We start from the raw sequence: 26,883 nt of genomic DNA, 5'->3' as shown, positions 1-26,883 counted from the left end.
GAAAGGTCAATGCTATGAACTTAATCAGTTTAAAATGAAAAAAAGTGTAAAAAGGTAAAAACAGTTCAAAAACAATTAATGTTAAAATCTTAAAGAACATAAATTTAAAAAAGTTCAAAATCAACTTGAAATTCTCCGTGAATTTAAATTTAAGTCAAATCAAATCATTATGTGTCAAATAATTAAGTTATATAAATATTAATCAATTAATCTATTTAAAGACAGGTTTTAATATTCGTATATTCCAATAAAAATATCTAAGAGTAATTTCCTTTTTACAAAAAAAATCCAACGTGGCGACATTTCGGAGTTGATTGGGGATATGCGCGGTATCTTGTTCGAGTCTGCAACGATATTGTTCCCGGAAAGAGAAGGTGAAAAGAGAAACCAAAAGAACAAAAGAAGTAAATAAGAAAACGTTTGGGAGAAAATCAGGAGGAGGTGAAGAACTCGAACTCTTAATTCGCAATTGCGAGTAAATAAAGTGGAAGAATTGAAATTGCAAAGGGAAAGCATGGCAAAAGAGGGGAGTGGATCCATACTGCAATTCGCACCGTTTCAAAGTTCAGTAGACGAAGGATTTTGGCACCGATTCTCTTCTTTGAAGCTCAACAAGTTTGGCATCGACGATTCTCCCATCGCTATCTCCGGTACCTCCCGATCCCCTTCTAATTTTTCTTTCAATTTTCTTTAAAATGACCTTCTCACTCTTAATTCGCTCAAATCATCGTTTTTGCCGCCAAAAGATCTGAATAATGACTTTTAGTTTAGTAAAAGTGAACTACTTACCTTTTTTTTTTATCATTATTCTCTTGTAAAACTAATGACTTTTAGTTTAGTTGAATTGTCGTCCCCTGTTTTTGTAACTAATTACGTTCAATTGTTGATTGGGCAAGGTTTTATCTAAGTGTAAGTTGTTAAGGTGGCAATTAGTGAAGTTTTCTTATCTTTTGAGAGTTTTTAATTTGGAAATTTTGAGTGTAAAGTTGGCTTTCTTATAATCCAAATGAAACGCTTTTTTTTCCCCTTTTGTAGGTTTCTTTGCACCTTGCTCACATCCTCAGGTATCCAATCATTTAACTCTCCTCGCTGAATCGCTGCCGTCTGATTCAAATGAGGAATCATCAATTCCAGCTTTTAGTCGAGGCAATCGGAATAGGTGCTCTGTTCCGGGCATTCTTTACAACACTAATACGATGGAAAGTTTCCATGGTTTGGATAAACAAGGTCTGCTCAGGGCAGAAGCAAAGAAGGTAAAATAGTTCAAATGGTTGACTACAAAGTTTGTTATGCAATTGATCGAATGCAACACAAATCTAATTTAAGAAGTTTATGTTTTGTGTCAATTACTATTAGATTTGGGAGGATGTTCATAGTGGAAAAGTTCTGGAGGACTCTTCAGTATTATCAAGGTTCCTTCTTATCTCATTTGCAGACCTGAAAAAATGGAGCTTTCACTATTGGTTTGCTTTCCCTGCTCTTGTACTTGATCCTCCTGCTACCTTGGTAGATTTGAGGCCAGCTTCTCAATGGTTCACCTTGGAAGAGGTGCTCAAGATGTTATAAATGCTAGCAAACTTTCTGGATTATTATATCCTTTGGAGTGCTAAAGGTTTATAATTGTTCATTTTTAACATGTAGGCAGAATCTGTATCAGCGGCATGTAATGAATGGCGAAACTCAAGTGTAACTGCTGGTAGATTTGGCCACTCTGCTATTGCAACTTCTACATTTCTTTTTATCTTAGTGCGTTGAAATTCAAATGTGATTACATTCCCTTTTCTTTTTCTTCTACATTTTTCATCATCCTTCACTGGCTGAATTTTATGAGTCTATTGCAGATGTGCCATTCTTTTTGGTCAGTGTTGGTTCTGATTCACGGGCTGCCGTTAGGCATCTTAAGGATTGGGAAACCTGTCAATATGATGGTCAAAAGGTATGTCTGCCTTTCTCTTTGTAACATTTTTGGAAATATGGATCAGTTTATGGTTGCAAGGGGGGTTGTTTTTAGAAAATTCCATATGATGGATGATGTTGATAGACAAAAAATATGAAATATCATCGCTTTCTTTCTCAACGCTACTATACGTGTTGTTGGCAGTTGCTATTTGCATTTTATGACCCATGTCATCTTCCAAACAATCCTGGCTGGCCTCTCCGCAACTACCTGGCATTTATTTGTGCTAGATGGAATCTCAAAACAGTTCACTTTTTGTGCTATAGAGAGAATCGTGGTTTTGCTGATTTGAGTTTGTCCCTTGTTGGTGAAGCCTTGATTACAATTTCACAAGGTAGAGTGGCAGAATTTGGGTAACACCTTTTTTCTGGATCATTCTTCTATCTGTTCCAACAGTATGAGGTTGTCTTACACTAGCTTTTCGGACCTACAATATCTTTAGGATGGAGGGAACATCAATGTGTGCCCAATGCTGTAGGATGGGAACTTAACAAGGGGAGAAAAGTACCAAGGTGTATTAACCTTGCAAAATCCATGGATCCAACCAGGTAAGTTTTATGCATTGTCACTTTATTAATGCATTATACTATTATTTATTTATTTAACCAAAGGATTTTCAGGTTTTTCTTTTACCCCTTTTTTCTCACAGGTTAGCTATATCTGCTGCAGACTTAAATTTGAAACTGATGAGATGGCGTGCTTTGCCATCTCTTAACTTAGACATCTTGTTTTCTATCAAGTGCCTTCTCCTTGGTGCAGGCACACTTGGATGCCAGGTTGCTCGAATGCTTATGGTAAGTACTTAGAAAGCAACAACCATCATTTTGGATCATATCTCTTGGGATTAAAGAATGTATGTGTCGCAGGCTTGGGGTGTCCGCAGAATCACTCTAGTTGACAATGGCAGGGTGGCCATGTCTAATCCATTGAGGCAGTCACTGTATACATTGGATGACTGCCTCAATGGTGGTGATTTTAAAGCCACAGCAGCAGTGAGAAGCCTACAGCGAATATTTCCTGCAGTGGTAATTTGTTTTATTTGAGGCCTATAAATACAAAGTTCAACACAGAAGAGAAGAATCTTTTCATTTCCCCTCGCTATGGACCTTATGATTGTTTTCTTAGGTAGCAGAAGGTGTTGTTATGGCCATTCCTATGCCTGGACATCCAGTGTCCAGCCAAGAAGAGAACAGTGTCCTTGAAGATTGTAGACGACTCAATGATTTGATTGGTTCTCATGATGTAATTTTCTTGTTGACTGATACTAGAGAGAGTCGGTGGCTCCCTACACTTCTCTGTGCCAACACTAACAAGGTTCATCTCCTAATTTCATGTATCAATTGCTTTGGTATTTGGTATTTTGTTCTGGCATCGTAGATACAGATACAGGAAGATGTTACTGGACTTTGAGTTGTTGGATGATGGCTTATTTTGTTCTTCCTTTTCTCATTATGCAGATAACCATTACTGCAGCCCTTGGGTTTGACAGCTTCTTGGTTATGCGCCATGGACCTGGTCCTTTTAACTCCACTCCTGACTTGAAAGCTGAAATGCCAAATTCTTTATCTGCTGTCATGGACAACCTTGCCCTAACAAATACAGATGGAAAGCAGAGACTGGGTTGTTACTTCTGTAATGATGTGGTTGCCCCAACAGATGTAATTTACCGGAGTTTCTGGAATGCAATAATCAGTATTATAGCTGTGTTTTGTATCTCAAGCTTAACTATTTATCTGTGGTGGTTTGTGCAGTCAACTTCAAACCGCACATTGGATCAGCAGTGCACTGTTACTCGTCCAGGGCTTGCACCTATTGCTTCCGCACTTGCAGTTGAGCTTTTAGTAGGCATATTGCATCACCCTCATGGGTAAATCCTTGGAAACTATGCAAAAATGTCTTTCTCATTGTTGTTTCTTTGGAGATTTGACAAGTTATTAGTTCTAATTATTACAACGTAAGCAGAGGTCTTGATTGGTTCATTGACCACCCAATTGTACCTGCAGGATATTTGCTGAAGCTGAGATTGCCAAGTCCAATAATGGTGGAAGTAGTGAGCTTCCTCTGGGTATTTTACCCCATCAGATACGAGGTTCACTCCCCCACTTTCAACAGATGACCCTTGTGGGCAACTCCTCTAACAGTTGTACAGCATGTTGCAGCACTGTGAGTTCTTTGCTTCTATTAATATTGTTCTTTGTTTTCTCTTTATTTTTGTCTTCTCTGTCTTCCAGTTCATGCTTTTAAGGTTGTGTCTGTGTGAGATGTGAGTCTGTATGATTTTTTTAGCAATACCGCTGTATATGATCTCATTTGGTCTTTCTTTTAGTTGATATTGAGAGATTCAGAAACTGATAAATTAGTTTGATCTCAAGTGACTTCAGAGCCCTTTAGCGCAAGGGTTTTTTTCCCTGCGGGTGTGATAAAAGTCACATGCCAACTTATTATTACTGGTGCACCCTCTAAAATAGAACACATTCTATGGGACCATTCATCATTTGAGGAACCAAGATTAACTTTTCAAGCATGCTTGCTTAAAAGTCTGACTTCAGCTTTCTAAGTTTAGCTGAAAGTTTTAGCATCTTATAAATTTGTTGATGTGCATTATCCTTCTTTTCTCTTATTATCATTATTTTGTAGTGTTCTTCTCCACTGCAGCTTTATGTTCTGACCTTTATAAATAATACTTTCCCAGGTTGTGTCGGAATATCGCAAAAGAGGGATGCAATTCATTCTCCAAGCAATTAACCATCCTACCTATTTGGAGGATCTTACTGGACTAACAGAGTTGATGAGATCAGCAAACACTTTTCAACTAGACTGGGATGATGAGATGGAGGATGCTGATGATGAATGCATCGAACTATAAAAGATTAAAGACTACTTTATACATTTCAGAATAATTTTTTTTTCTTTCTGTATAAATACAAACCAAAAAGGCAAATGTGAAGTTTAAATCCATTTCCAGTTTCCTCTTTGATTTGAAATCAATCTGAACATTAATATGTCTTCTTCTCTCATTTTGATATTTCATGTTATCATTTTGTGTCAAAAGAGTTTGAAGCCAGCAATGGTCACAGACATTACCTTACTTACCGATTGAAGCTCTTTATATATTCGTCTCCCCTAACTCTTAGCTTGTTCTTAGGAATGACATCATAATACTTCCATGAACAATTTATGGAAGATTGAATTTGAACCAGTCATCTGTGGACCTAGAAGGGTCCATCACGGTCTTACTCTTTGACTTTTGCTAGGATCCGGGCCCGGGTTTGGTTCCCGGGTGGTAACTCCGAAGAAAGGGAAACTCATCAGCTCTATAATTGACAATATATTTGTCAAATTACCCATCATTACCCGTCAATATTCTAAAACAATCATGTATCTTCCCGATTCTTGCATCTCATCATCAACCATGAACACATGAGTTTCTAGCCTCAGAAACAACTCTCAATTCACGAGCAAAACTTTGGATTTTGTCTTGATTGAGTCAGACTCTCTTTCATCTCGTCATCAACCATGAACACATGAGTTTCTAACCTCAGAAACAACTCTTGATTCCCAAGCAAAGCTTTGAATTTTGTCTTGATTGAGTGAGACTGTCAACATGTGTTTTTCCGCGCTCTCTTTTTGTGAATCTGCAGTGAGTTCATAGACTCAACAATCGAGACATGATCACAGGGTAGATAAGCAAGTGTTGTATTTTTAATGTTGGAAAAAGACTGCTGCACACTCTTCTGTCTTTGTTGCATTCAGTTTCTGAGTCTGTGAGTGTGCAGTGAATTCTTGGACTCATCCGATTTCATGTCCTATTCGAAGTGGCAGTAAATTTGTGGCCAGCAGAAAAAGGTGGGGAAATAATTTAGTTGGGACAAGCTCACCATCAAGATCAAAATCGTTCTGAAGTGATTAAAAGTGGGAAGGTGATCCAGTATAGTACCAGACATTTACAGTTTAGAAGAATAAATTGGTGAAGTGTCACATCAAATTCAGGCATTAAGTTCAAAACTCAAGAACCGTTTCTTTTTCTGGTCTCGGAAAGTGAGAAGCCTTTCCCCTTTCCCACCACAAGATGTTAGGAGAAACAACAATTTTGCTCGCTGTTGGCTTAAGCTGAAGTGAGTCAGGTCTGCAACACACAAAAATGTATTACCCCAAAGCAACAGGGCAGCAAATCTTACCAACCTGTCTAGTATTAGGCAGAATCTGGCGGCCTAATGCTACACCACCCATAAAATCTTCCTTTGCTCTTTCAAAAGACTAATCTAAATTCGGATGTATCTTCCAAGAAATTCCCATAAACGCAAATAAAACAGTGAGAATTTATTCTGCGAACCTTCATGAGAATCTTCACTTGAAAACAGAAAAAGCAACAGTCGTTGAAAGAAGACTGGAACTTTTGAAGTCTCCAAGTGTCTGCCGCCTTAAAGTCTTGCAAGAAAGGTCTAAGCTATGGGTAGTGGCTTTTGCACTTTTTTCGTTTGTGTCAACGAGGACTCAAAATCATCATAATCTATACTAATTCAAGGTTATTGTGGATGATATAATCATCCAACAAGTTTCTCTATCCTCTGCTATAGTGCCTCTGTTGGTTGTGGACATTAACTCTTAACGTTTCTGTTTAATACATCAGTGGAACGCCCATTTTTATTACTCCATTATAGACTTAGCTCGTTTTGCAGGTGCGCCATGTGGCACGACATGGAAATCCACACCTTTCTTCTTCAGCTTCTATAAAGTGATTTATTTTATATTTCTTGTAATAGAATCGAAGTTTAGTTCTTGGTAGGTAAAGGGCACTGACAAGTTTTAGCAAATATAGTTTGGACGTAAAGCCTTAGAATGATTCTTTGGGGACACATGTAATAAGTTAAATTTGTCCCTGTTCTTTTCTATGATCAAGCTAATACCTTTTTAAGTTCATGATGAAAAAAGGTTTTAAGCTTTTCATATCAAGTCTTCTAGTCTAGGGACAAAGATCATTGGGTTAATTTCCCTATAAAAGAATTGCTTGAAACCAGCAGGCCACTTAATAAAAACGGTAAGATTACGGAAGACAAGGAACATTTTTTCACGTAACCATTCTCAACACATGGCATCTCGAGAGGCTAAAAGAAGATAATGTTATCGAAAGCTACAACAATTACAATCCCATGTGTAAAAAGAGTTGATGAGGGCAATGAGGATGGATTGTGGTACAGCTCATAAAAGCACCCAGGCCGCACGTTTTTGAGTTCAAATCTGATACTACTGATTTGTCAGTGCAAAAGCCATAGGATTCATTGGGGTTACCCGTTTGGCATGTGGGAAAAATCCCTGGCTGCCCATGGTTGACAAGAGATGAGATAGAAAAAAAAAAATCCATAGTGGAATTCTGACATGGAATAATTTCTGCGCCGTCGGACGAAGCCATTACGTCATTCGACCAATTTTCACCAAAGTTTTCAGAGATAGAGAGAGACAGAGAGAGAGAGAGGGTGGGTGGTGAAGCAGCAAGCGAGGGAGGCAAAGATAGGTCAATATTGGTGATTAGCCTAAGTGAATATTGGTGATTAGCCTAAGTGGTACACTAAGAATTCTTTGTGCCCCTGGCACATTCTTTGACCAAATTGCAAGGCATAAGCCTAGAAATTTTTAAGTTGTCAGTAAGTAATACAAGTATTTTACTAATAACAGGATTATCGTTATTCTCTATATGGAAAAGCATGCCAGGATTAAATTCTTAAATCCCTCTTTAATTATATTGTTGGTCATCATAAAAACCGTTAAGATGTAGCTAAGTAGATGGAAATATTGATAAGAGGATGTGGGCACAAGTATATCTTTTAAGGGTATTATCTGTCTAGAAGCTTATCAGACCAAAATTTGACGTACCCTTACTTTATAGTAGCCACACACTGCTCTTACCAATCAAGAACACTGTAATTTTCACAAGGAAACATAGGAAAGTCTCACAGTGTTCGATATTGTTCACCGAGGTGATCATTGAAGGTAAATGAAGTTTTATATCTCTTCTATTATATATTGTTTTCTTCTTCTTCTTCTTCTTTTTTTCTGTACGTTTCTATTAATTATGTTCTTTTTCGGTACACTTCCATTATTGTGTTTTGACTTTGCTTTGTAGCTTCTCCATTTAACGTCTTGGGTTGGGATTGAGGACAATTATTTAGAAAAAAGCACAACAATTAGAATTAAAATAGCCTTTGAAAGCTCATCAGAATTCTTCAGCCATTTATACCGTGAAGTCACACCATGTTGTTACCATTGTAGCGAACCACTCAGCACAAATGGGATGGTGAAACTGGCAAGCCACACCTGAAAGTAATTAACTAAAACTAAATCCCCACTATACACACACAAAAGAAGACATATATGATTAAGAAAATTAGAAGTTTTTAATTTTGTGTCGGATCAAAAGCTTAGATGCATAGAGAAATTCCATTATACATGTGAAAATATGAAATTCATTGATACAGATTAGGTATTCTGATGAATTTTCTTTTATTAGTTTAGATTTAAAAGTTTTTATTTGCAGCCCTGTTTGCTTAGCATGAAGGCCACGTCTATATAAAATATATGAACTTGCTGTTATTGTTGGGAGCATCAAGGCTCTTTGCTCCCTGAATCCCACATGCCATTGAACAGTGCCTCGCCTTCAGACCCCAGATTAAGTTTCTTAAACTTTAAAGTAGGAAATTAATCTTGCCCAAAATTCCATGACTTATGGTTTTGATACGTGAAAGAACCTTCGTAGAGTGTACCAGATAGGGACAAATCCGTAGCCTCAATTAGACTGTTAACCCGCTAGTTGTCCCATGAATTTCTTCCCATTTCAGCAAATGAAACTGTTAACCAACGGGGCAATATGGGAAGCAAACATAAAAACCCGAATTAAGCAGAGAAATCTTGTTGTCTTAATTATCTGTCAGAGCCTGGGAGGGTTAAAGAGACAACAGTGTTTCCTTTGCATGTGATTAATGCTCCCCCTCCCTGCCTTTTCTGATAGAGAGCCTTCTCTGTTGTCCCTTACTGATCCTTATTTATTCTCTTTTCTTCCCTCTTTTTAATCTCTAGAAAAAAGTCCAAGTCTTAGACTTAAGTTTAGTATTATTATTATAAACAGATAAGCCCCTAAAACAGTTCTTTCAATTCCCCTTCTCACCATGTCTCCCTTTCAAACTCAAAACATGTCTTCTACTACTTCTTCGTCTTCTGCTTCTTCCTCTATTTGGTTACTTTCTTATAGAAAGCTTAAGTTCTTTACTAGAATTCGGAGGTTCTTGCAATCCAAAGCAGCAAGGAAACGATACGGTTCATCATCTGATCATTTAAACAAGTTGACAATAAAAAACAGTACTGATAAAGAGGAAGAGCGTATGGAGAAAGAAAGCGAGCTGGAAGGTGATTCTGTGGTGTTGCAAAAATCTGTGAAGGGGCTTCACTTTGGGAGCTGGGAAGAGAAAGAGATGGCTGCTAAGGCGATTGAGAAACTCGCTAAAGAAGACGTTAAGGCAAGGAAGCTGATGGCGGAGCTCGGAGTTACACATATGCTTGTGTCCATGATGGCTACTGAGGTGGTTGGCCGCCGTCGAGCCGCCATGAAGGCCTTGATCGAGCTTGCTAATGGAAATTTTACGTAAGTTTCTTTTTAATATTTTTCACTATTTAAGTTTAATTTCTTTTTCTTTGTTTCAAGTTCTTAATTTAGTTGGTAGATGTACAATTTTTATTATTGGATATTCTAACATAACCATAAATGATTGAGTTTCCAAGGTAATGAAGAGCTACCTAGATAAATCTTATAGTAGAAATGTAATTAGAGGCATGGGACTGGACATAGGGGGAAGGACTCCTGGTCCTGGAAGCTGTAGCTTTTTCTTTATTCATAAAAAGAAGATGCAATGAGAAAAGAAAGATGTTCATAAGGCTGCTAGAATTCGACTTTTTTTCAACCATGTCTGAAAATAATGGAGCTTTGTTTTTGGCACCATCTCAATATGCATAGGTCACAAACATTTCATCAGGATAGAGGAAAAACCCATATGGTTGATCCAGTTCATGATCAATTATAGTACAAACTTCAATGTATTTCACATTTCTACACTGTTGATTGTTGACCGTTCTAAAGCCCACTTGAAAATCTAATATTAGTGGTTTGGTTTTTTTTTCTCTTTGGCTTACCTACTTGTAATCTTGTTAGTGATAGATGAATGGAAACTTTTTTGTTAATGAATTAGCTATCCCCAATTGGAATAAAGAAACTGATTTTGGGTGGAGCCCTCTTAGGGGACACCAGAAATATTTGACTTTTTAAGGACGGGGTTACCTCACGTGGTAGGTCAGTTGCCCGATTTAGGTTGGCATATTCGGAGGACCCGAAATTTGGGTCCCCAGGTTCTCAGCTGCTGAGCCTTGCTGATATTTCACAGAAACCTCCTCTCCACATTAATGGCGATATAATACTCTGATTTCTAAGCCTAAATAAGACACCGGTGTCCAGGCTGTAACATTTTAATAATCATAGGCTATTGCACTTATGGTAATAGTTTTTGGGGTTTGTTTCCTGTTAAATTCTTACTCAGGACTCATCAAAATAGAACAATTAATCCATAGATTCTGAGTTGTTTACCGTTTAATGGCTTTAAATATTGTTTGGTTGGAGTACTAGGGTGTCAAAGCTTCCCATGAACTAGACCTGTCATGTGCACTAGAGCATAACTCTAGCCATCTGGAACTTTTAAACACTAAATGACAACGAAATATTAAATGAAATATGCATACCTGAAGCATGAGTTGGAAGCATTAATACCGTAATTAAGCAATTCATGATTTGAACGATCCCGAATCCAGAGGCCGGGAGGTGCGCTGACTGTCCACCAGGTTCCATGGTGGTGGGAGTTGGAGGGGCAATAATAATGTTAGCCAAGAGACACTGTTGTCTCCAAAAAAAAAAAAGTGAGAGAAAATGCAAACTACCAGATATAGTGTAGTTTATCAGATTCCATATGATATTATTCTGGGACAATTAAGAATAATAAATCAGTTATTGACCTTTACCTTCCTACCCTGATCTCAATCTCAGAATCTCATTGCCTTCTCTGTAGTATTGGCTGTTTATTTTATTGGCTGGTTAGTTCTACGCCCACATTGTTTCTATTAGGGGAGTCCTATTTTATGCAATAATGGAGCACTTTTGGTTTATCATCTCATCTACCCCCGTAAAATTATTGTTCTTTCTTCTATTATTTCAACTGAAGTTTCGATGTCATTGTTGACTTGAACTTTTGTGCTGTTTTTTGCTTTTGTCAAACGTTTAAGTTAGGTCAAAAGTCTAATCACTTTGTTTGCTTTCTTCCTTCTCTGTCTCTGTCTTTGCTTCAGAAACAAGGCTTTCATGCTAGAGGCTGGAATATTATCAAAGTTACCAAAGGACATTGATAGTGTGGACGAACAAACGAGGCAGGAATTTGCAGAACTGTTGTTATCATTATCTTCTATATCAAATACCCATTTCTCTCTAGCCACACCTGAGATCCTGCGATTTGTCATTGGCATTCTTGATTCAGCCTCCAGCCTTGAAACTAAAGAGTACTGTTTAGGTGTTTTATACAACCTGTCTGCTGTGTTAGAAAATGCTGGACCCTTGGTATCTAATGGAGTAATGCCCGCTCTCTTGAAGCTATCGTCGCTCAAAGAACTTTCAGAAAAAGCCCTTGCAGCCCTAGGTCACTTGGTGGTGACCTTGATGGGAAAAACGGCTATGGAAGATAGTTCCATGGTACCAGAGAGCTTGATTGATATTCTAACATGGGAGGATAAACCCAAATGCCAAGAATTATCAGCCTACATTCTAATGATTTTAGCTCATCAAAGCTCCAAACAAAGGGATAAAATGTCCAAGGCGGGGATCGTTCATGTACTTCTCGAAGTGTCCTTATTGGGGAGCCCATTAGCTCAAAAGAGAGCAATTAAATTGTTACAATGGTTTAAAGATGAAAGGCAAGCAAAGATGGGGCCGCATTCTGGACCACAAACAGGAAGGTTTGCAATCGGTTCACCTCTGCACCCGAGGGAGGCTCAGGAAGGAAAGAAAATGATGAAGAATCTGGTGAAGCAAAGTCTTCATAAGAATATGGAAATGATCACCCGAAGAGCCAACGCTGCTGCTGATGCTTCCCAGCTAAAGTCCTTGGTCCTCAGCACAAGCTCTAAAAGCTTGCCCTACTAAAATGTTTCTGTAACACTTCTGATTACATCATTTTTTGTGTTTCAAATTGGGGTGCAATTCTTTTGCAATGGCATGTAATTATTGCAGATGATGGGAAACAAAATGAAGGTTTACCCCCTATAGATTTGTGAGAGAATGAATTTCTTGTGCAGTACCATATCAAAAATTGTATATCATGATTGACCAACAGGTCTAAAAAATCTAAAAGAGAAATCCAGAAATTGGGTAAATGGTGAATCCTTTCCTCCTTTCCTGACATTGATTGGTATGTTTGCATACGAAATAAATCACATTAAATAACTTAAATAAATATATTTTTATTGCTTGAATGGAATTAATTATAGGTCATTTCCAGGCCTAAAACCCAGACTGGAAAATTATGGGCATTGAAGGCAATGGAGCAGTTCATTTCAAGCTTTGTACCCAAATGATCAAATTTGAGCCCACTACATTTCCTAATACTCAATGCCATCTTTGGGTTTAACTAGAAATCTATATTACACCTTTTTCCCTATTACTTTAAGAAAGGATTCTTTCATATGTTCTATTCTCTTCTTGGTGAAGGGAAATTTTTACAAGCAGGAGACCTTTTTATCTGGTCTCAAGTCTATGAATTCTGAGGAGAAACATCCTTTATATGTTCTAATGAACATTAATGGAAATTTCCTTCATATTTGTGTCATATTCATTGTCATGGGGAACATATCACAGCACCATGTGTCAATAATAATTGCTTGAATAATTTTGGGTATAGACAGCTTAGCCATTGCTACAATTTGGTTTACATTCAATTTAATAGAATTCTTTATGTTTACTAATTTTCTTATGTATGATTAAAATTGAAAAATATTACTTTATCTCTAAACTTACCAATTTATACCATGTTTAGAGGAGTTCAATCATCCATTTCATTTTCGCCCCAAGAAAGGGATAGGGTTTAGCAATCTTAATTTTGAAATTTTCAATTTAAAAAGTTTTTTTATTCAAATTTTTGAAAAAAGAGATGAGTAAGAACAATTTTTATCTAATCTAAAATATACTGAATTTTTTCAATAATAATAATAAAAGTTTTCTATGTGTATATTTATTTTCTTTTTTAAATATATAAAAATTAAAATTAAAAGGAAAGAAACAGAAGAGATTCAAAGTCCAGCCCATGAACCTGTACCTGACCAAAGATTTTTTCCGCGGAACCACGCCAGTAACAAACAAGACTTCTAACTCACAGTAAAATCTTTGTCATGTTTGAGAGGAAGGATCAGGTGCGGCCAATCTCATTAAGAAAAGTACTCTTTCCACTTTTCCATGTCTGCCCTTCCTTTTTTCTATTTCTCTCACATTGTATCCGTGTTTCGTCGGGTCCTCTCTGTCCTTGACCGTCCAAAAGTTCCTCTCTCTTTTTTAAATCAATTCATTAATTATTATTTACTAATATTATTATATTATTAGCCATATTTTTTTTTATTTTCTGAGAAATATTAGCCGTATTTCCTTGTTCTACTTGTCGACTAGGAGTTGGAGTGGTACTGACTGATCAACGCCTCAAGGGTTTAACAAAGCATCTTCCTCTCTTTGGTTTTTGAAGGGACGCTTAGAAAGCGCTGTAAGTCTGTTGAGAGGTTTTCTACTTCTATTTTTTCTTTCTCAATTTAGTTAAGCTTTCTTTCTTGTTCTTGTTGTTAAGTTTTTGTTGAATGGATCATCTAAATTTTGGGTTATTTATATTTTTATCTGTTAATGACTTGTAATAGTTTAGTAAAAATGCTTCTGCTTCTTGATCATCTGGGTGTTTTTCATTTTTTTCTCTTGTGTTAAAAGTTTTCTGTTTCTGCATGCTGATCATATGAGTATTTTTTATTTTGGTTTGTCGAATTCTTTCTCTTTGCCTTAAGTTTGTTTTGTTTTTCCTCTTGATTTGGTTGTGAACAATATTTGTTTCTCCCTGACTTGAACAATGGCAGCTTCCTGTTTGTTGTTTTGTCATTGTTTTTGGGGTTCAATTTGGAAGCCGTGATGGTCAAATTTGAGATTGGTACTTGAAATTTTTAACAAATTCTGTCTGCATTGCAACTTTATAAAATTTTGATCGGTTGGGTTCAGTCTTGAGTTGTTAAAGTGTTGAAGCCGTTCTTCTGTATTTGACTGTTGAATAGACCTTTACACATTTAAGAAACTTAAAAGCGGAATGAAGAATTTAGTGCGTGTGAAAAGGGACTACGTTTTTCAGTTAAAATTCAAATTTGTAATTATTCCTAACCCTTTATCTTAAATTCTGTTTTCTTATATCAACTTCAAAAATTTCAAAAGTCTTTTATCACTTTCCTGACTCAGTTCTAGATGTTGGGACTCGAACAAAAGATTTCTAGATGCTGATCTGCTAGACCACAAGTGTATACACTTGTGTACATGTTATTAACGAGTTGGTCCCTGAATCTTAATTTGTCTTGTGATCTCAACCTGTTTTGGCTGAAATATGTCCTCTGTGCTAGATTTGAACTATGATCACGAGCATTCATAGAAATATGATGTTGTAGCATCTTGCCTGGGTAATAAACTTCTAACTAGTTGATAGAGCATTCTTTGTTTGCACTTGGATGGATATAGAACTTCACTAATGTGAATCTTGAATTACGTAGTTCATCTAACATCCAAGTGGGAGGTGAAGTGATTAAACCTGCTTCTATATCTGAAAGGTGAAGTAAAAAGCATCCTTGTTTCAGTTCAATATGGATAGCAAATCCAAAGGCATAGCCTGGGTTGGCAACATCTATCAGAAGTTTGAAGCTATGTGCATGGAGGTAGATGACATGGTGTGCGAGGTATTGATTAACATCATCCTTTTACCCTCTTAAAATTAAAATATCAACACTTTTGTGGTGGCATTCAATTTATTATGACTTTGAAACATTTGCTGTGTTTTTCATTTATATACAAAAGACAATCATTTTCATGAGTGAACAAGATATCTTCTGGCTTTTATTTTTTTCTTTAAATTTCCATTCTCATTGTTTCTATTATTTTGAATTCTATGCGTTGGTGCCTGAATTTTGGGCCATTGTTTTGTTTTCAGTACAATTCGATTATCTTGTTTATGGAAACAATATTTCTGCAGTGGTTGTCTTTTCTTAACAAATAGAAAAGTAATACCCAGATTGCTTTCTTCCAAGTTTAAATGAGATATTAATGTCATGCTTAATTTTGCTGCTTTACTTACATTAGTAAAGTTCAATTTTGGTGCTTTTACTATCTGTCTTACTGAATTTTTCCAATGCTGCTTGTATCTCATTTAAAAATTGATGGCATTATTGGTCAGGAAACATTTAGATGTGTTGAAAACCACTTGCAGACAGTTGGTGCTAATGTTAAACAGTTCTGCACAGAATTCATGCAAGATGTGCTCCTTTCACCTCGAGCCAAATCTGTGGAAGAGCGTAACTTGTCTCTAGTGCAAAATACTGGTGTCACAGCCTGTGAAAATTCAAACATAACTATTGATGAAGATAAATCTCAGAAGGAACTGATCCATTCATCTTCTGTTCAATCTGTTGATGACGTACATTTTGGATCTGTTGATGATGTACATTTTGGTTTATCTTCGGAGCAAAGTACAAAGGATGAGAGTGCCTTGGCTCATTCAGGCTCCATACCATCTGATTCTGTAATTTTGGCTCAAGCCTGCAAGAATGAACTTCAGGACACTGATTCTACTCTAGATGACACCTCATTAGAAACAACGGGTAAGTTTTCCATTTGTATGATATATCCATTATCTATTATTTTGTTTAATGTTCTTTATTGCTTCCTATATATTTTCCCTAGACCCCAAAAAACTACGTAACCAGTCATTCTTAGGGAGTCAGGGGAGCATTTCCACATTAAATCTACATAATCAGTTGCTTCCAATTCTCAAATCAAAGGAAGAAACCACCATATTTTAGTTAAAGTAATACTTTTTATTGTTGTACTGAAAGTAAATGATTTTGTTGCAGAAGAGGCTAGCCACCAATCTGTTTCAGAAGTGGAACTAGAAGCTGCTCTACTGTCTCTTGATGAGGCAAAGCTTGAAGAAAGCTGCATTATAGTGGACAGTGGTGATCTTCAGTCTCAGTCTAATGAAGCAGGAAAACGCAGGTCATACAAGGTATGATACTCTCTCCGCTCCGCCAACATATTTTTCCCCTGGATGAATATAGTTTCCTCATGGATGTTTAGCTTCATGTGAACACCTTCACCTGAGACAAGCTTTTCCCTCCTTTGTTAGTTGAATCTGATATTTATTTGTTCTTCTCTGGAACAGAAAAAATTTCGGGAGTCTTTTTCTTCTAAGTTAAGGTTAAGAAAGCAGGATCGTGAACAGCATGCCGGATCGAGTAAGGAGAAAGGAAAGAATGCTGGACGATCCAGTCAAACGGACAAAGCTAAATCACAAGACATGGAATTTTCTGAATCGGATTGGGAGCTTGTTTAGACCAAGTTAACTTGGTTTGTTTATGCAGATAAAATAATAGAATGCAGACAAACATTCCTAATTAATGAGTCTGGAATTTTCCCACCGGATAAAATGTATAGAGATGGAGAGATTTAAGCACTCGAGGAAATCCAACCACGTGGAGTGGTGGAAACTGGAAATTTAATTGTTTTCTGCAAATTGCGGTAGGCTTTAAGCTTCCAATGCATATTGTGGTTTTGCTTGCCTTGTTTACGGATGCTAACTATTTATCGTATTGCCTAAAATTGGTAAAAATCCTTTGGGAAATCAGGCTTTGGAGTCTGTGGGATCATCTTAACATTCCATTTGTATGCTCTGTTACAGTTACAGCATAGGCCCTTTAAGCTGCATTTTCCAATGGGTTTAATTTAACAGGGTAAATGGTAGATGTATGGGTTTAATAACAAACAGCCATTAAGCAGTGTCCAATGGCTCATTGCATCGTCACCGTCCATGTCTAACCATGGGATCCACCGAACTAATATGGACGGCCAACAAAATTGTCCAGGGGCCTTTTTCGTTCACAAAAAATAAAACAAAAAACAATTAAAATTTAAAAGGCGTTACTCTCAGAAATGGGAAAATGTTGGAAATAGCGGGAATATGGCGGATAGTTGCTTGGGATCCTTTTTCTGTAAAGCCCCTCCTATTCCTCCTCCTCCTCCTCCTCCTCTTTTTCTTCTCCAAATCCCAAGATTACCTCTTCATTTTCCCTCTAAATCCATGGCTGCCCATTGCCATTACTCCTCTAACCCTGGACCTTCCCAGCCTTCCTTACTCGTCTTGTCTGGTACTCTTCTCCCCCTTTCTTTTTTCTTTTATGTTTTGTGGGTTTGATAACTATTTCAATTAAGAAAGAAAGCTAAAACGTAACCAAATTTCTGTTTATAGAGTAAACTTTTTTTGTTATGGTGATCTTAGGTGGCACGGCATTCAATGGCGTTGTAGAAGAGCTTAAGAAGTTAACAGTTCGTGTCGCTCATGTTCTTCCAGTTTCTGATGATGGAGGAAGTACAGCCGAGATTGTTCGCGTGCTCGGTATCTTTCATCCATTTCTAATACAAAATCTTATAGTATTCGTTTATCAATTATTCAATTCAAAGTCCTGATCAATTATCAGAAAACAATTAAGAACTTATCCTGGAGTCGAAAGGAATTGTTTAATCAACTGGACTTATTATTGGTAGATCGTGTTCGCTTAACATTACATGCTTTGTTGTTTATAATGTTTGTTTGCATGAGGCTAAATAATGTTGCTGAGTTTGTTTTATGGATACTACTACTTCTTTGGTGCTAAAATACATTTTTGTGTGAAATTCAACATGTTCATCTTGAGTATTTGTCTAGGTGGTCCTGCTGTTGGGGACATAAGGTCAAGATGTTTGAGATTGGCTGACCAAAGCACTTCTGAGGCTCTGGCTGTCCGAAGATTGCTTGGTCATCGTTTGTCTATCAATCCACAGCAAGCCAAGTCGGAATGGTAGTGTTTTTCTGTGATAATTTTGCCTCCATGATTTTAATGTGTTATAGCATTCTTAATTAGGTTGTTTAGATGTGTTTCTTATATCTTTTTCAGAAAAAAATTGATAAATTAATTGGTGTTTGTCTTTTGCGTTTATGCTGTTTCCAATATAGCACTCTGTTTTATTGATAATTTTGCATATGTGATGTAAAAATTGTTTTGGTTGTTTGTAATTTTGAATTTCTTTTATTTACTTTCTAGGTGTAAATATGGTGGGAATATTGACTAATAGTGTGCTGAGTTGAGAATTTGACAGGTACAAAATTGTGGAAGGAGAACATTCACTATGGGAAGGTGTATCAAAACCATACAGGGAAACAATTCGAGCTTTTCTGGCTTATTTCCAAAATGAGGTGAGGTCATCTAGTACTAATGTTTCATTGTCGGTATTAAATTTTGTTGCATTTTGTCTATTTTTTTTTCTTTTTATTGAACAGACATGCTATAGTTTGCTGTCTTTTGACTACATATAAGTGGCATCATTCCTATCAAAATAGTATTTTATTGTTAATCACCTATTATTGTTCTGTATTGTGCTTCTTATCAAATATGTCACTACTCTTTGGTTGAAAAGATAACTGGAATGAAATTAACGTATACTTTCCTTGAATACAGATTCTGAGAAGGCCTAATGAATCATTTTGTTTCAGTAATGGCAGGTACTTTGTCTTTGTCGTATTTATCCCTTACCAAGATTTCTGTTTCAGTTTATTGAATGGCTTATTGCTGCTTTTGGAATTTCCATGACTATGTTTGTAAATTTATTTGTCAGACTCAAAATCACTGTTCTTTTTGCTGCCTTAAGTACTTGGTTCATGCACCATGAAGTGTTTATTTTTGTTATACCTGATGAGGACATAGTAACTGGTATAGAAAGTTGTTTCTATAATGTGCATCATTTCATGTTTTGGTTTATCGTGCAGTGAAGTACTACTTTATATTTGGCTCTTTATTTGCCTATTGTTCCACTAGAAACTAGCTCATTTATTTTTCCTGTTTTATTGTTTCTTACGGCATGCTAATGCGAATTATCTCAAAATTACTAGTTCTCACGAATATGTAAATAGTATTTTACCAGACACTACCACAACCTTAGTGACTTTTTTTTTTCTTCTTTTATGATTGCAGCATTGGGAATTTTTTCTTTGCAGGAGCACGTGTATTTTTTCAGTCTTTAGATGCTGCAATTTTTCTGTTTTCACGTGTTTCAGATATTGCTGCAGAAAGTTTGGTCCTCCCAGTCATTTCAACCAATGACAGGCTTACATTAGGATGTGAATTATGGGTATATATGACATATCTGGCAAATTATTCATGTGTATATGATATATCCTATTTGATCCATTGTTGGTAGTTCATCAACTGGATGTGATCTTGTCTGATTTATTCTAGTTTTATTGGCCGATTTGGTTTGGTATGGGTCTGCATGATTGAATGCCATAAGAATGCAGGCCTTGTTTGGGATGACATGTTAAAGAGTATTTGTCTATTTGAAGTATTAAAACCAAAATAGTTTCACTTGATAATTTCCTTTTCATGACTCGTGCAAATTCATGTGCAGGATGGGACAATCATTCGAGGCCAGAATGAAATTTCTCATCCAACCAATGGATCCATGGGACCTGTAGATAAGGTTTGCTAGTTTAATTCATGATGCAAAGCTAGGGTAGTGATGACGATTGCAATGGTGGTAATAAAGGTGTCTATGAACTGATAGTGGTGGTTTAGAGTCTGTATTTCGTCAGTTGCATGGTGCCCATTATTGTGTTGGTCTGGCTGCAAAAGTTGCATTCCAATTTAACTTTCTGAAATGAGATATTATCAATCAGATTGACAATCAGAGCAATGCCTTGATTTTCGTATTCTTTTAGTTTTTGTATCTTGAAGATGCTAGACTGTAAATTGTGAAAACCTCAAGACCTAGAGGCTAGAGCATGGTTTCACTGTGTGTGCTTTGGACTGTGGGATGGGGTGGGGATGGAGAAAATATGGGAGTTTTGGCTCTTGACACAGTTTTTGTATCTGGCATGAGAAATAAAACCAGAAATCTTGTCTGTTCTGCATGTGCAATAATATTAGGTTATGTTTCCATTCTCTTTTGTTCTAACTTTGTTTTGGAATTGCTCCCCCCATCTTTTGGTGTTCCTTAAAATCTATTAATGGGATATCATGGGATTTGAGTTAGAAATTCACGCTAATCAGTAGACTTTGATTTTAGACTTTTAAAATCCAATATAAGTAACCAATATTCCTTGGATGACCTTTAATTGTTTTTGAATGAGGAAAATTTCAGCTACTGATGTCAAATTTTGACACTTCTAAGCTATTAATAAGTTCACCCACTCAATTCACCACTTACTCATCACTTTTAAACTGAAATGAATATTCCATTCCAAAAAACTTAAATGCAAAAATTCAATACTGAGCTTCTGTCTCAGTTATGTTCACCGTTATGTTACAGAAGTGTTACATTTATTACTTGCTACATTCTTATGTATAGGGAAGATCGTCAGTTCCAGCTCTTCCCTCGAGAATAAAAAGGGTATTCTACATGTCAAGTGAGGGTATGAATTCACTACATGAGGTAAATTATAGATCCTTTTATTTGTGCTTGTTTGATACATGGAATAACAGGTGTTTTTTTTTTATTGATGTCCTTCTCATGTCTCTACTACTATTTTTCTTTTTAATTTTTATATTTAATAGATTGTAATATCTACTGTTAGTCATGCAAATTCTAACATCTGAAACTTAAATATAACTCTGCAAATTCTACTTGACCAGGTCTTTCCCACAGTAAACCCAGCTGTTCTGGAGCAGTTGTCGAATGTGGACTGCATTGTTTATGCTATGGGCTCTCTATTCACTTCCCTCTGCCCATCATTGGTAACATTCTTGATTATTTGTCATACTGCATTCTTCAATCGTTTAATATGTAACAAGTATGCATTACACTTTAATAATGCAAAGACATACACATCCACATGTAACTTTCACAGATGGTCATAAGTGCTTGAATGTGCACATGTGAGCACATACAACATATATGTGATTGAATGAAGTGGCCGCACAATGGTAATGCAGTTGCTACTAAAGATACTCATCATTATATTAGTGCCTTTTGTTTTTGATCAGACAATGGCATTGTTATTACCCCAACGCCTAGTGAATGATGCTCTTGTAATTAGGGGAATGATTCAAGTGGGATTTGTGGCACTGTAGCACTATTCTTATTACATTTTCATGGGGGAATATTGATACAATAACTGTCTTTTCCTTTCTGAATTTGATTGGCATGTTGAATAAGGATATAAGCACCTTCTGGATGGGACATCAGGTGCCTTGTTGGCTGAAATTTTTCTTATAGGATAGAAAATTGAAGTATATTCAGTTGAACTTTGTCTTTTATCTGTTTTATTAGCAAAAATTCAGTAGTTCTTTTTTCTTTAGACAAATTTCTGATCTACGTCAATGTTTTTTCATTTTTTGGATTGTTAATATATGGTTTGTCATTCTTTTTATCTTATCTGTAGGTCTTACTTGGCATTGGGGAGATCATTTCTTCTAGGTCCTGTCCTAAGGTATCAACCTATTGAACTGTTGAAGATTTATAGATGCCAGACACCTACCAAGAGAAATATTTAATATATTATAGTGTTCTGCTATGTAGTTAAAGCTTTTTATTGCTTTTTTGCACTGGGAGATATATGTTGAACTGATTTGGCTCCTTCTGCTATTAGGTACTTTTGTTGAATGGTACTCATGATCGCGAGACAACTGGCTTCTCTGCATCTTCCTTCGTAACTGCCATTACAGATGCTTTGAATCGAACATATGGAGATTCTCATTATTGTTTAAAAAAACTTGTGAGTGAATAGATTGGGTTGCAGCTTTTTTTCCTTTTTTGGTACAAGTGATTGAGTTACTGTTGATAACTAGCACACTCTGCATAGGTTATGATGACTTCTTCAATTGATTGTTATTACTACAAATATATAAATGTTGTCAAATTCTCATTGAGGCTTTTTAATGCATCTATCATGACACTGAAAACTCTTAATTAAGATAAAATTGCAGAAGTAGGTGGAGAAGAACAGAAGAACGCATATTCTTACTTATTGCAGTTAATGTCTCTGTGCAGCCAAATCAGTACATCAATACTCTTTTGGTGCCCAAAGATGGTGAAATTCCCATAGATGCCCAAAGCTTGTCTTCCCAAGGAATCTTTGATGTGGTATGTCTGCTTATAACCACAACTTGAATATTATTTAACCAATTTCTTGCTGCTGCTAAGGTGAACTTACTCATACGATCACTTATAGAGTTGGATAGCATTTCAAAACTAGATCTTAGAAATTGGTTCTTTCTTATTATTGTGTGAAATGTTTAAGTTCTAGTATGTGAGTTTATTCGGAAGAGGACCAGTCCTAGAACTAGCAAAGTTGCTGCTATTTCCTTGAGTTCCCTGTGGAAGCTAGTCCGCTGTCTGGTGCCTCTGTCCGTTCTCCTCCTTTCCATCAGGGAGCTATTTGGCAACTTGATTAGGAGCCTTGTTTTTGCCTCCAAAATGGACTCATTTGTAAGAGGCAGGTTGGCTGGGGTGGAATGCTGTCCTTTCTGGTCTCTCACAAGCAATCTTGTTTTAGAAGCGATAAACTTCATACTCCATATGATATGATAACAAATTGCATTAATGTGGTTCTCTGCAGGTCATTGTAGACTCCATACGTGACCCAAAAGTGGGTGTAATTTTTGATCCGGAGTCATTGATAAATGCTCTTGGCAATGTGGTGAGCGGATACATGAGGACAAAGAATTAACTAAACATGAACCCTCTAGTTGGTTTCTGGAAGAGCAGAATATATTTGTGTGGCTACCAAATCCTTCAATCAGATTTTTTTATGAGGTACGTCGAATGGGAAATAAACATCAGCAGCCTCTTTCTAAATGTGCTGCAACTTCCCTTCTTACTGAGAGAAGTAGAAATCTTCCATTAACGGCGTCTACTAAAATGCAATAACTAATTCTAGATTTGTGGCATATGTTGTGATATAAATGGTAGGCCTAAGTCAGTTGAATTGTTCACGGCATTATGCTCATCAGAGGAAAACATGTGATGCCATATGAACCGTACAAAATTGACATTTCCACATTCGTTGGGTCCCAAGACCAAACTATGTTCAAACTCATTTGCATGTATTCCATTTCTTTTGTAATCCCTGCTTTGAAATTTTCAGTCCTTTTTCCTTACTTCAACTATGCAACTGCTCAAATCCTAACTGTCACCCTGTTCTTGGAGTCGACATTAACCCGATCAGCACGGCATCCATTGCCAGTGTTTAAAGTAGACCATGCATGGAATCCATGCAAGTGAAAAAGTAGTTCACAATGCTTTTTTGCGATACTAACAATGGCCCGCTGTGCTCCACGCTTGATTGGATTCCCGCAATTTCTTCCCCTAACTATGGCCACGGTCTGGACAAAACTTTTCAACATTTGTCAAAGCTTTTACCCTTTTTTTCATCTTTTCATGCTTAAACTGGTCCCGAGCTGATTGACATCCGCACCATGCTTCAGGAAAATTGTTACGTATAAAGCTTGTCCAATTCTCTTTAATTTGATTTGATGTGCAGTTCGGAGTCAGATTAGAAACTGTATGTTTTAATTTAAAGAAGTGGGACTCTTATAATTATCAATATTATTAAATTGGTGTAATATTTAAAAAGAATTTTAAATTATTCAAAAAAAATTAATTAAATTTATTATTTTTTTATTACATTCAATCAATTTTATATTTTTATTTTAAATTGAATAATTTTTTATATTTTTATTTTGAATTAAATAAACTCGTTTACTTAATGATCGATTTAGTTGAGATATCAGACAGCATATGTTAATATAACATGATGACGTGATAATGTGATATGATTTTTTTTGTTATTTTTCATCATTCATATAAATATCATGTTGATATAAAATGATTAGGGATATTTTAATTAATGACAATCAGTCACTCATTAGTTATAAAAGCTTAATTGATCTAAAATAAAAATAAAAGTATATTAGACTTAATTGAAAGTAAATAGAAAAATAAAAAATTATTTGAATTTTTAAAAATAATTTAAAAACTTTTTCTACCGATATGCCTATTAAATTTATATCTTCCTAAAGAAACTTCGCATTACGGCAGCCACGTAACCAGAAAGACAAAGAACAGTTAGCGCCAAAAGTGAATATATATGAACACGAGGCACAAGTCATCAAGATTCTCCCTTGAAAGCTCTGGCAAATGTCTCATTTGCTGGGAACTCCTTCTATGATCATGATGGCACTCTTCACCAACGTGAAGTACGTAGATGGCATGTATAAGGGCCAAAAGTGAATTTTACATAGATATGAACACAAGAGCCGCAAGTCATCAAGGTTCTCCCTTGACAACTCTGGGAAATGTCTCATTAATTTGCTGCGGAACTCCTTCTATGATCATGATGGCATCATTTTTGCTGATGTGAAGTAGATGACATGTATAACGTCCTCAACACTTATAGTGGCTGGCCGGGACCCCAAAAAATTTCCAGGTTTCACACTTTAATAAACCTTGCTTGGCAAGCAGAAGATTGATGAATTTTCTGTATGGACCAATTATTAGATCATAAGTGCCTCCTGTAAAGTACTATAAATACCTAACGTTGGGTGCTTATTTTCTTCACAAACACAATTAGTAAAAATCCTTCTACTCATCTGCTGCCATCCCCACTTTGTATACGATGACTTTAAGCCTTGTCTTGTTTTTCATTTTTGGGACATTGGCATCTCAGGCCATGTCCCGGACATTGCATGAAGCTGCCATTGCTAACAAACATGAGCAATGGATGGCACGTTATAGTCGAGTTTACGAGAGCCAATCAGAGAAGGACAGGCGTTTTATGATATTCAAGGACAACTTGAAATATATCGATAACTTCAACAGTGCAGGGAATAGGACTTATAAGTTAGGCATTAATGAGTTCGCAGACTTGACCCATGATGAATTCTTAGCGGCTCGTACTGGCTACAAGATGCTAGACAACCCAACAACAACCATAACAGCATCATTTAGGTATGCAACCATGACAGAAGTTCCAACAAGCTTGGATTGGAGGCAGCAAGGTGCTGTCACCCCTGTTAAAGACCAGAGAAGATGTGGTAAGACTTAAGAGCATATCCTCTCAGCTCTCTATCTCCAAAAGTTTGAGTTATTACCTTTCTAACAAGAGTTATTTTGTAGGATGTTGCTGGGCATTTTCAGCGGTAGCTGCCATGGAAGGGATAACCCAGATTAAAACCGGCAAGTTGATCTCAATGTCCGAGCAACAACTATTGGACTGCAGCACAAACGGCGGCAACCAGGGTTGCGATGGTGGTTGGATGACAAATGCCTTCCAATACATTATGGAAAACCAGGGCCTAACCACAGAGGAAAACTACCCATATGAGGAAATGCAAGGAACCTGTGCCATAGAGAAGGCGACAGCCCAAGTTGCTGATATCAGTGACTATGAGCGGGTACCTTCCAATGATGAGGAGGCATTACTCAAGGCTGTAGCGAACCAACCTGTCTCGGTTGCCATTGACGGGAGTGGAAGAGACTTTAAATTTTACTCGGGTGGAATTTTTAGTGGAGATTGCGATACTGCTCTCACTCATGCTGTCACAATTATTGGATATGGGACTAGCGAAGACGGTACAAAGTACTGGCTGATCAAGAATTCATGGGGCCAGAGCTGGGGTGAGAATGGCTACATGAGGATTCAGAGGGATGTTGACACCCCAGAAGGTCTATGCGGCCTTGCCAAGAAAGCTTCCTATCCAACTATCTAATTAATTAAGTTCCTATATACATTTCGATGCTGGACATTTCTCACGTCCAGAATGACTGTGTTTCTCCTTTCCAATAGTTGAAAGTTGTTCCAAGTGATGTTTGATTTGAGTTTTGTCAGTGTAGTAGATTGATGCATAAACATCTAAGCATCATCATAAAATAAATCGACAAGTGTTATTGAATGATACAGTGCTTATTGTTGATTCTCGTCAACTTAAGTTCTTGACACAAACCATATCGTGTACAATTCCAAGCCAATGGCCCCTGGCTTTCGTATTTGTACACAAATGCCTAGAATTCAGTAGCAAGACTTGCATTTTTTCCTTTTCAAAGTATGCTTGAGTTTCTTATGCTACTTTTAAAACGTTCTCTGATAGAGGGAGACACCATATAAACTTTTATTTTTATCAAAAATTTAAAATCAAATTTCCTTGTTTTCATGGCCCTTTCTATTTGACCAATGTGCCATTTAGTATTCTCAATGCTTCTTGTTCAAATCATATATATATATATATATATATCTCCTTCATTGCGTGGCCAATGCACCTGCCTAAGGCCTACCCGTTCCCAAAGGGAGAGCAGAAAATGTGTCCGAAATGCCTCACGTGTTTACATTAACATTTATTTATACCTTCTAGAAGAAAACGTTTTCGTCATCTGTTATAGATTTAATTTATAGAATTTGAAGATAGAGATTTCTCCCAACCTCACTATCTAAAGCACCAGAGTTAAGTTTCGATGCCTTTTTTCCTATTCAAATGTTCGAGTGCTGTGTTTATAGACACAGATTAAGACAGCACAAACAAAAAGGGAACATGTCTACTTTCTT

General features: G+C 36.6%; 5 protein-coding genes across 6 annotated transcripts; all 5 read left to right on the top strand.

Moving 5' to 3' along the window:
* The first annotated feature begins 303 nt into the window (after positions 1-303).
* APG7 (ThiF family protein) lies at positions 304-4,974 on the top strand. The gene is made up of 14 exons (XM_021438546.2): positions 304-650; positions 1,036-1,253; positions 1,357-1,548; positions 1,642-1,696; positions 1,842-1,936; positions 2,102-2,291; positions 2,400-2,505; positions 2,607-2,751; positions 2,824-2,982; positions 3,083-3,271; positions 3,415-3,615; positions 3,709-3,824; positions 3,961-4,120; positions 4,650-4,974. The coding sequence occupies exons 1-14, from the start codon at positions 515-517 to the stop codon at positions 4,821-4,823; spliced, it is 2,136 nt and encodes a 711-aa protein (XP_021294221.1). The 5' UTR covers positions 304-514; the 3' UTR covers positions 4,824-4,974.
* Positions 4,975-8,917: 3,943 nt separating this feature from the next.
* On the top strand, positions 8,918-12,302 carry LOC110424266 (ARM repeat superfamily protein). The gene is made up of 2 exons (XM_021438811.2): positions 8,918-9,590; positions 11,336-12,302. Exons 1-2 carry the CDS (start codon positions 9,118-9,120, stop codon positions 12,180-12,182), a joined length of 1,320 nt encoding a protein of 439 aa, XP_021294486.1. The 5' UTR covers positions 8,918-9,117; the 3' UTR covers positions 12,183-12,302.
* A 1,350-nt stretch (positions 12,303-13,652) lies between these two features.
* LOC110424237 (uncharacterized) lies at positions 13,653-16,888 on the top strand. 2 transcript variants are annotated; one of them, XM_021438777.1, is made up of 5 exons: positions 13,653-13,785; positions 14,819-15,001; positions 15,496-15,919; positions 16,172-16,323; positions 16,480-16,888. In XM_021438777.1, exons 2-5 carry the CDS (start codon positions 14,909-14,911, stop codon positions 16,648-16,650), a joined length of 840 nt encoding a protein of 279 aa, XP_021294452.1. In that variant the 5' UTR covers positions 13,653-13,785; positions 14,819-14,908; the 3' UTR covers positions 16,651-16,888. The 2 variants fall into 2 exon arrangements, with proteins under 2 accessions (XP_021294452.1, XP_021294453.1); XM_021438778.2 differs by having other exon boundaries at positions 13,659-13,785; positions 14,903-15,001.
* Positions 16,889-17,247: 359 nt separating this feature from the next.
* Positions 17,248-23,449, top strand: MEE18 (maternal effect embryo arrest 18). Its single transcript, XM_021438680.2, has 13 exons — positions 17,248-17,461; positions 17,593-17,709; positions 18,019-18,151; positions 18,450-18,546; positions 18,809-18,852; positions 19,322-19,478; positions 19,755-19,826; positions 20,694-20,777; positions 20,978-21,079; positions 21,727-21,774; positions 21,934-22,059; positions 22,335-22,427; positions 22,903-23,449. The coding sequence occupies exons 1-13, from the start codon at positions 17,275-17,277 to the stop codon at positions 23,011-23,013; spliced, it is 1,371 nt and encodes a 456-aa protein (XP_021294355.2). The 5' UTR covers positions 17,248-17,274; the 3' UTR covers positions 23,014-23,449.
* A 1,472-nt stretch (positions 23,450-24,921) lies between these two features.
* On the top strand, positions 24,922-26,231 carry LOC149526688 (senescence-specific cysteine protease SAG39-like). The gene is made up of 2 exons (XM_089784863.1): positions 24,922-25,378; positions 25,461-26,231. Exons 1-2 carry the CDS (start codon positions 24,961-24,963, stop codon positions 26,051-26,053), a joined length of 1,011 nt encoding a protein of 336 aa, XP_089640989.1. The 5' UTR covers positions 24,922-24,960; the 3' UTR covers positions 26,054-26,231.
* Positions 26,232-26,883: the final 652 nt, after the last annotated feature.

Source organism: Theobroma umbraticum, unplaced genomic scaffold, assembly GCF_002168275.2.
Source record: "Theobroma umbraticum cultivar Fairchild unplaced genomic scaffold, ASM216827v3 scaffold_204.0, whole genome shotgun sequence".
NCBI classification, from domain to species: Eukaryota; Viridiplantae; Streptophyta; class Magnoliopsida; order Malvales; family Malvaceae; genus Theobroma; species Theobroma umbraticum.
Note: the sequence above shows the minus strand (reverse complement) of the source record. Positions and strands in the feature narration are given on the sequence as shown.